The sequence below is a fragment of the Chelonoidis abingdonii genome, chromosome 4, assembly GCF_003597395.2.
Source record: "Chelonoidis abingdonii isolate Lonesome George chromosome 4, CheloAbing_2.0, whole genome shotgun sequence".
Classification (NCBI taxonomy): Eukaryota; Metazoa; Chordata; order Testudines; family Testudinidae; genus Chelonoidis; species Chelonoidis abingdonii.
Genome location: NC_133772.1, coordinates 145,415,417 through 145,425,526, shown reverse-complemented (window position 1 = coordinate 145,425,526; position 10,110 = coordinate 145,415,417). Strand labels below are relative to the sequence as shown.

Here is a 10,110-nt window from a genome sequence, read left to right as displayed (position 1 = left end):
ATATAAGAGAAAGCCAAAGAGGAGTTGAAGAATGGCTAGCCAAAAACTCAAAGGTAATAACAAAATGTTTAAGTACATCAGAAAGCAGGAAGCCTGCTAAACAACCAGTGGGCCCCTTGATGAGATACAAAGAGCGCTTAAAGGCGATAAAGCCATTGCAGAAAACTAAATGGATTCTTTGCTTCAGTCTTCATGGCTGAGGATGTAGGAGATTCCAAACCTGAGCCGGCTTTTGTAGGTGACAGATCTGAGGAACTGTCACAGACTGAAGTGTCACTAGAGGTGGTTTGGAATTGATGAACTCAACGTAACAAGTCACCGGACCAGATAGCATCACCCAAGAGTTTTGAAAGAACTCAAATGTGAAGTTGCAGAACTATTAACTAGGGTTTGTAACCTGTCTTAAATCGGTTTCTGTACCAACAACTGAAGATAGCTATGTAATGCCAATATTAAAAGGCTCCAGAGGTGATCCCAGCATTACAGACTGGTAAGTCTAATGTCGGTACATAAGAACAGCTGTACCGGATCAGACCAAAGGTCCATCTAGCCAGTATCTGTCTACTGACAGTCCAATGCCAGGTGCCCCAGAGGAGTGAACTTAACAGGCAATGATCAAGTGATCACTCTCCTGCCATCCATTCCCATCCTCTGACAAAACAGAGCTAGGACACCATTCTTTACCATCCTGGCTAATAGCCATTTATGGACTTCACCACCATGAATTTATTCCTAGCCTTCACAGCCTCTTCAGGTAAGGAGTTCCACAAGTGACTGTGCGCGCTTGAAGAACTTCTTTTTATTTGTTTTAAACCTGCTGCCTATTAATTTCATTTGGTGACCCTAGTTCTGTGTATATGGGAATAAGTAAATAACTTTTCCTTATCCACTTTCTCCACACAACTCGTGATTTATATACCTCTATCATATCCCTCTAGTCTCCTTCTTCCAAGCTGAGAGTCCTAAGCCTCTTTAATCTTTCCTCATATGGAACCCTCTCCAAACCCCTAATCATTTTAGTTGCCCCTTATCGAACCTTTCTTAGTGCTAGAATATCTTTGTTGAGATGAGGAGACCACATCTGTACACGGTATTCAAGATGTGGCGTACCGTGGATTTATATAAGGGCAATAATATATTCTCAGTCTATTCTCTATATCCTTTAATGATTCCTAACATCCTGTTTGCTTTTTGACCACCTGCACACTGCTGAACATCTTCAGAGAACTATCACGATGACTCCAAGATCTTTTTCCTGATTTGTTGTAGCTAAATTACCCCATCAATTGTATCAAAGTTGGGGTTATTTTTCCAATGTGCATTACTTTACTTATCCACATTAAATTTCATTTGCCATTTTGTTGCCCAATCACTTAGTTTTGTGAGATCTTTTGAAGTTCTTCACAATCTGCTTTGGTCTTAACTATCTTGAGCAGTTTAGTATCATCTGCAGATTTTGCCACCTCACTGTTTACCCCTTTCTCCAGCAATCATTTATGTTACATTGAATAGGATTGGTCCTAGGACTGACCCGTGGGGAACACCACTAGTCACCTTCTCCATTCTGAGAATTACCATTAATTCCTACCCTTTGTTCCCTGTCTTTAACCAGTTCTCAGTTCATGAAAGGACCTTCCCTTTATCCCATGACAGCTTAATTACGTAAGAGCTTTGGTGGGACCTTGTCAAAGGCTTTCTGGAAATCTAAGTACACTGTGTCACGATGTCCCCTTGTCCACATGTTTGTTGACCCTTCAAAGAACTCTAATAGATTAGTAAGACACGATTTCCTTTCAGAACCATTTGACTATTGCTCAGTTGTTTTTCTATGTGTCGACAATTTATTCTTAACTATTGTTTCGACTAATTGCCCGGTACCAACGTTAGACTTACCGGTCTGTAATTGCCAGGATCACCTCTAGAAGCCCTTTTAAATATTGGTGTTACATTAGCTAACTTCCAGTCATTGGGTACCGAAGCTGATTTAAAGGACAGGTAACCAACCTTAGTTAATAGTTCCGCCAACTTCATATTTGAGTTCTTTCAGAACTCTTGGTGAATGCCATCTGGTCCGGGACTTGTTAATGTGAGTTTATCAATTAATTCCAAACCTCCTCTAGTGCAAAGTCCATTATGGCTATTAGCCAGGATGGGGTAAGGAATGGTGTCCCTAGACTCTGTTTGTAAGAGGGTGAGAGGGATGGCAGGAGAGAGATCACTTGATCATTACCTGTTAGGTTCACTCCCTCTGGGGCACCTGGCATTGGCCACTGTCAGTAGACAGGATACTGGGCTAGATGGACCTGTGGTTTGACCCAGTACCGCTGTTCTTTATGTTCTAATGATATTGACAAAAGAACATCTTCTCTGGTTACCCCCCCAGGGGTCTACTTGTACCCATACATAGCGTACTTGGGGACAGTGAAGTGAAGGTCAGATTTTGCCTTCAGAAACAAACATGCAGGTCCCATTGAAGCTGATGGAGTGAAGTACACAAACCTCGGCAGGAACTGGTCATTTTCCACTAACATGAATTTGTATTTGCTTATTTATTTATTAAATGCAACAATATCTTAACAGTATCTGGATGCAAATGTTCCAATAACTAACACAATTTTTGACATACTTTATACATAAATATATGTGTATTCAGGGTCCTAAATCCCTACAATACAAACCATAAATTTACAAATTATAGTAAAAATTTAGGTGATAAAATAATAAAATCAGTATATTTAACAAAAAAAAAAGTACCTTATGCTTTCCAGTACCTCAAGCTCAATGGCAATGATGAAAGTAAGTAATTAACTTACAGAGGTTAGTGTTGCCAACTTTCTGAATTCTGAAAACCAGACACTACCAGAGGAGTGCCAGAACCTCCCCCGTCCTGCCTCTTCCCCCATGCCCAACCCCCTGCTCTCCCCCTCAGTCCTCTGTCCTCACCCCTATCACACCCTAGCTGGGCTCCCTCTGCTCTTGTGCTGCCAGAGAACTGCAGCCCTTGACGGGGAGCCTGCCTACCCACAAGATGCAGGTAGGAGTCAGCCCTGGTTGAGCAGGGGCCTGGTGCAGGTTGATGACCTGGTGCTCCTCCCATCCCACCCCCTGTTCATCGTAACTGGACTTTTGGTATCCCATCAAGACACTACACGTCCCTTTTTGACTGGATTTTCTGGTAGAAAACTGGACATCTGGAAGCCTCAGTGGAGGTCGTGCTGTATTGTGCCTAGGTCTAGTCAACAAGTGTTGTGGGTTAGTTTTAGATTTCCAGTATTTTACACCTGTAAACTTCATCTGGTCTGGACAGTGATTGGAAAAAAGGCCAGTCAAAATCTGTTGGAAGCAGAAAGCTTTGTATAGTAGGTTTACTGTTGTGATGAGATCGGCTTCATTTTGAATCAATTACAATAGAAGCTTATGAAAAATATTTCTTGTATTAAATAGAGCTTTGTGATTCAGTTAATAAATCTGTCTAGATGGTTTGTTTTTTTTTAATGGCTGGTATAAACCCATAAAATAAACCAGAAGATAGAAAATACCCCACAAAAAGGCAGTGAATCTGTTCAAATATTTCAGACTTTATTAAACTTTTCAGGTATGGAAGAGCATAATGGTAGTAAGTGAATTGGTTTCAAGAAATGATGCATGTTTTAAAAATTAAATATTGTTTTTAATATTTTCAGCAAACTTCAAGATCTCTGAATTTCTGAAAGACTGCACGAAGAAGTCAAACATTCTGTTCCAACATACTGCAGAACTAATTTTAGATCGTTTCATACGGTTATGGATTTATTTTATTGTGTGTGAGATTATTCATATTTAAATGTCAATGCAAAAGACAAATTTTGTAAATAAATTTTACAGGAAAAAAATGTCACTGTTTAGTTTCTTAGAAGAATGAAGGATTCATAATATACTGTGTTTGAGTTAACTTGCAAGATTGAAAACTAGAAGTGGAGATGCAATTAAAAGAGATACTCAAACTGGGTATATTTTATATTTAAACATTAAGTACGTATTCAAAATTGTGTGCCTCTTCTGAGAATTTTGTTGTTTAACCTTGTGCTAGTCTTTAAGTCAGGATCTACTTCTGACACACAGATATAAATCTTTCTTGAGCAGTTTTGTATGAATTATTCTACACTTGATTTGATAGTTTAAAAATAAGTATGTGCCTTAAATATTTGCTTAGTCCCCTTTGGAACCAGCATAGAGTAGCCTGCACCTGATCTTCGCTATATTGCCGTGTTTGATGAAATCCAATGAAATATCAGTGAGGAGAAAAAGCACTGGCGATCAAAGGCTTCCTTTGGCATACACAGAAAGATTTGAGCTTGGCTACTAAAGAGTGTGACATAAAACATTTCCTCAGTGAAGTATTTTATGCCGTAGTGTCTGTACAGAATTAGAAATATCTTTGAAATGTAAATGTTAGAGGCATTTGGACAGACACTGAATCACATGATAGACAAAATTATTTGTGAGAGGCAGAATCTTCTTTGAAGAGCAGCTGCAAAAATATTTTAAACTATAGTAATTTTGACAGTTCTGCACTAACACCATTCTTGCACCTGATCCAATAAAGACACCTTGGAAACAAGCCAGGAACATTAAAGTATCTAACTGCTTGATCTTGTTTTGGTAGATACCAAGGACATAGGTTCTGGAGGCCAAATTTAGTAGCATTCTCTGAAATGCTTCCAGTCCCACATGCAGGGCCAGTTAGGCAGAACGGCAGAGGCTCAATGCATGGATGAGACAACGGTGTTGGGAAGAGGGATTTTGGTTTATTAGAAACTGAGGAACCTTTTGGGAAAAGAGGAGCCTGTACAGGAAGGACTTAAACCAAAGCGGAACCAGATTGCTGGAATGCAGAATTAAAAAGGTCATAGAGGACTTTTTAAACTAAGAACTACGGGAAAGCCAACAATTGTGGAAGAGCACAGAGTTTGGACAGAGACATCTCTTAGAGCAGTGGATCTCAATCTTTCTAGACTACCATACCCCTTTCAAGAGTGTGATTTGTCTGCGTACCCCAAGTTTCACCTCACTTAAACTACTTGCTTACAAAATCAGACATAAGAATACAAGTGTCACAGTGCAGTATTACTGAAAAATGGCTGACTTTCATTTAATTGTACTTACATTTCAGTGTGATACTTGAGCCTGTTTTTCCCTTATGAGTCTTGGCCGAAGCCAAAGCCCCACTGCTGCGGGCTGAACCATGTAACTTAGCTTTGTGGCGCCCCCTGGGGTGTGGCAGGCAACTGTCCTGCTTGCCATCCCCTAATGCCAGCCTTGCAATTCCCCCAAACCCATCCTGTAACCCCCTGGGGCACCAACCCCCATGTTGAGAAACACTGATCTGGATGAGTTGAGTACACCAGAGGTACACATATGCCTGGTTGAGAACCACTGCCTTAGAGTATCCCCTTTAATAAATCCTCCCTATATTCCAGTAAAGAGGAGAGGCAGAAACAGTCAAATGAAAGAGTCCCATTCAATTACGTCACATGAATGCAGACAACTAAATATTGACACATTTTGTGCTGATATACAAATGCTAGAAGTCTAAATGCTGAGATGGGTGAACCTAAGTGTCTAGTATTAAAGGAGGATATTCATACAACAAGCATCACAGAAACTCAGTGGAACACGCTTATACAGGGTACAAAATACAAAGGAATGACAGAGTAGGTTTCATTGGTAGGTAAGTGGCACTGTATGTGAAAGAAGGCATAGCCATATAGTAAAAATCTTATATGAATCAAACAGTACCATAGAATCTCTATGGACAGACGTTCCCTGCTTGAATAATAAGAGTATAGCAGTAGGAATACATTACAGACCACATGACCAGGATTGTGACAGTGACTGTGAAATGCTCCGGGAGAGTAGAGAGGCTACAAAAACGTACCTCAGGATGGGATGCAGAGATAAAATGTCTGGACACCACTAAGGACTGCTTCTTGGAGCAGCTAATCCTGGAATCCGCAAGAGGAGAGGCAATTCTTGAATTAGTCCTAAGTAGAGTACAGGATCTGGCCCAAGAGGTGAATATAGCTGAATCAGTAACAGCAACTATAATGTAATTAAATTTAACATCATTGTAGGGGGGGAAATACCAAAGAAACCCACCAGAGTAGCATTTAGCTTCAAAAAGGGGAATTACCAAAAAATGAGAGCTAGTTAAATGGAAATTAAAAGGAATAGGCACAAAGAGTGACATGTTAAATAGTTTCCATTAAACTTGCAGGCAACGTCAAAACAGGCTTGGGGCAGGACTACACTACTGCTTAAGTTGATCTAACTAACAGTTGCCTAGGAGTGTGAAAAAGACACACCCTCCTGAGCAATGCAAGCTACAGCAACCCAAGTGCTGTCCACACTGATGCGATGTCGGCCGAAGACATTCTCCCACCGACACAGCTTCTGCCTCTCACCGAGGTGAAGTAATTATGCTGATGGGAGAGTGCTCTCCTGTTGGCATAAACCATCTTCACCAGACCCAGTGCAGCTGCGCCAATGTATTGTTTCTAGTGTAGACTTGCCCTTGGACTGAATGTACACCTCAAAAAAACCAAACATCAGTAAGGGCCAAAAAAATGCCTCCATGGCTAGACTGCATAAAGAGGCAGACAGAGGCAAAAATGCATCCTTTAAAAATTGGAAGTCAAATCCTACTGAGAATAGAAAGGAGCCCAAACTCTGCCAAGTCAAGTGTAAAGGTACAATGATGGAGGCCAAAAAAGAATTTGAAGCGAGCAAAAAAAATTTAAGTACATGAGAAGAAGAAAGCCTGCCAATCAGTGGGGCACCTGGATGATCAAGGTGCCAAAAAAGCACTCATCCAAGACAAGGCTATTGCCAAAAAGCTAAATGAATTATGTGCACTGGTCTTCACTGCAGAGGATGTGAGGGAGATTCCCACACATAAACCATTTTTTTTTAGGTTACAAATCTGAGGACCTGTCCCAGATTGAGATGGCTATAGAGAAGATTTTGGAACAAATGCATATTTTAAACAGTAATAAGTAACTAGGACCAGATGGTATTCGCCTGAGTTCTGAAGGAACTCAAATATGAAACTGCAGAACTACTAATGGTATGCAACTGTTTGTATAAATAAGCCTCAGTACCAGATGACTGGAGGATAGTGAATGTCACGTGACACCGTTTTTAAGAAAAAGCTCCAGAGGTGATCTTGGCAATTACAGACTGGTAAACCTAACTGCTGTGCCAGGCAAAGTGGTTCACACAATAGTAAAAAACAGAAGTATCAGACCCAAAGATGGATACAATATGTTGGGGGAGGATCAACATGACTTTTGTAAAGGGAACTCATGCCTCACCAGTCTATTAGAATTCTTTGAGGGTGTCAACAACCACGTAGACAAGAGTGAAGCAGTTGATATAGGGTGTTTGGACCTTCAGAAAGCCTTTGACAAAGTTCCATACCAAAGGCTCTTCAGCAAAGTAAGCAGTCATGGGATAAGAGGGAAGATTCTTTCTTGGATCAATAACTGCCTGAAAGATAGGAAGTGAAGGATAGGAATCGTCAGTTTTCATAATGGAATGTGGTAAACAATGGGATCCCTCAAATCTGTATGGGGACCTGTGCCGTTAAACATATTCATAAATTATCTGGACAGAGAGGTAAACAGTAAGGTGGCAAGTCTGCAGTAGATAAAAAAATTACTCAAGATACTCAAATCCAAAGCTAACTAAAGAGTTACAAAGGGATCTCATACAACTGGATGGCTGGGCAGCAAAAAGACATGAAATTCAATGTTGATACATTGAAAAACATTCTAACTATACATACTAAATGACAGATTCTAAATTAGCTGTTACCACTCAAGGAAGGAATCTTGGAGTCATTGTGGCTAGTTCTCTGAAAACATCCACTCAATGTGCAGGAGCAGTCAAAAAAGCTAGCACAATGTTAGGAACCATTAGGAAAGGGAGAGATAGCAGATATAATTGCACTATATAAATCCAAGATACACCGACATCTTGAATACTACATGCAGTTCTGGTCTGCCTCTCCCAAAAAGATATATCAGAATTGGAAAAGATACAGAGAAAGGCAACAAAAGTGATTTAGGGGTATGGAACAGCTTCCATAGGAGAAGAGATTAAAAAGCATGGGACTGTTCAGTTTAGAAAAGATAAGGGGAATATAACAGAAGTCTATATAATGATGAATGATGTTGAGAAAGTAAATAGGGAAGTATTATATACCTCTTTACAGAACACTAGAACCAGGGTCCAATGAAATTAGGCTGCAAGTTTAAAACAAACATAAGGAACACATGCAATGCATAATCAACCTGTGGAACTTGTTTCCATGGAATGTTGTGAAAGCCAGAAGTATAACTGGGTTTAAAAAAAGACTTGGATTAAGGATAGGTCCATCAATGACTATTAGCCAAGATGGTCAGAAGTAGCAATCCTATACTCTGGGTGTCCCTAAATGTGTGACAGCTGTACACTAGGACTGGACAACAGGGGGTTGATCACTTGATAAATTGACCTATTCTGTTCCTTCCCTCTGAATCATTTGGCACTGGCCACTAGCAGAAGACAGGATACTAGGTTAGATGGATTGGTACTGGCCACTAGCAGAAGACAGGATACTAGGTTAGATGGATCATTGATCTGGCCCAGCATAGCCCTTCTTATGTTGCTCAACATATAAAAAAGAAATTAACCCTATAATTATTAAAGCTAGACCCACATTTAAAGTTGGAGGCTAAAAATAAAAAAGTTATAAATAACTTAAATGAAGTAACAAGGTTGTTCCCAGTAGAAAGCTGGGCAGTAATCAATATGCTTAATGTGCTGTGGATACTTGAAGTTTATGCATCATGAGAAAAACCTTCCATGTCTGAGTGGTGCTTCTTTCTAAGTCTCAGTCACTTTAACAAGCTATTTTCACTCAAAATTAACAAAGTCCTTCCAATGGAAAACAACTTTTTAAAAAAATAATTTGAAGAAATATTTCTTAAAAAAGGCTAGACTTTTCTCTTCCTCTTTGTGTAAACCTGAATAGCTCTTACCCACAGTGGCTTTTAACCTTGTTACTTATTTAACCATATTATTTTAAAGAGCCTCAGTGGGAAACTTCACACCTTAACTGAAAGCTTTGACCTTTTTTAAAAAAGAAAATGGAAGTTTAAAGAGACTCTGAAGGTTAACATGACACTGGGGCTTTAAGCTAGATGCCTCTGCAGGAGCTGGGGGAGAATGTATTGCTACCTTCAGAAATTCTTTGCTGTCCTGGAGAGATTTCCAACTGGTGGTAAGATGATTGCTACAGGCTGGGAACTGACTGGCTAAGCAGCAGTTCTGCAGAAAAGAACCAGGGGATTACAGTGGGTAAGAAGCTGGATATGAGTCAGCAGTGTGCCCTTGTTGTCAAGAAGGCTAACAGCATATTGGGCTGTATTAGTAGGAGCATTACCAGCAGATCGAGGGAAGTGATTATTCCCCTTCTATTTGGCAAGTGTGAGTATATGGCATAGTGTTTTGGGCCTCCACTTCAGAAAAGGGTTGCCGAAAATTGGAGCGAGTCCAGCGGAGGGCAATGAAAAGTGATTAGGGGCGGGGCAACATGATTTCTGAGAAAGCACACAGAGAATCCTGTGCAGCCTTATGACGGACAACGCTTTGGAGCGTGAGCTTCGGTGGGTGAATACACACTTCGTCTAAGTGGGTATTCACCACAGAAAGCTCACGCTCCAAAGCGTCTGTTAGTCTATAAGGTGCCACAGGATTCTCTGCTGCTTTTACAATCCGCACTAACACAGCTACCCCTCGACTACATGATTTTGAGGAGAGGCGAGAGGAAGCTGGGCTTGTTTAGTCTGCAGAAGACACAACGTGAGGGGGGATTGATAGCAGCCTTCAACTACTGAAGGGGGGCTTCAAAGTATGGGGTTGGCTGTTTTGGTGGTGCAGAATGACAGAACAAGCAGTCAAATGGTTCTCAAGTGACAAGTGCGGAAGGTTCTGGGTTGGATATTAGGTAAACATTTCACATAAGGGGTGGTGAAGACTGGGAAGGGTTACTAGGGAGGTGGTGGAATCTCCATCCTTAGGAGGCTT

General features: G+C 40.6%; 1 protein-coding gene across 1 annotated transcript in view; it reads left to right on the top strand.

Annotated features, from left to right (window-relative positions):
- The window catches only part of POLE2 (DNA polymerase epsilon 2, accessory subunit), a 33,824-nt gene extending 29,708 nt beyond the window's left edge, over nt 1–4,116 (top strand). The window contains exon 19 of the mRNA XM_075065738.1: nt 3,684–4,116. Coding sequence (XP_074921839.1) covers nt 3,684–3,702 — 19 coding nt within the window. The 3' untranslated portion in view covers nt 3,703–4,116. The remainder of the gene's footprint in view (nt 1–3,683) is intronic.
- Nucleotides 4,117–10,110: the final 5,994 nt, after the last annotated feature.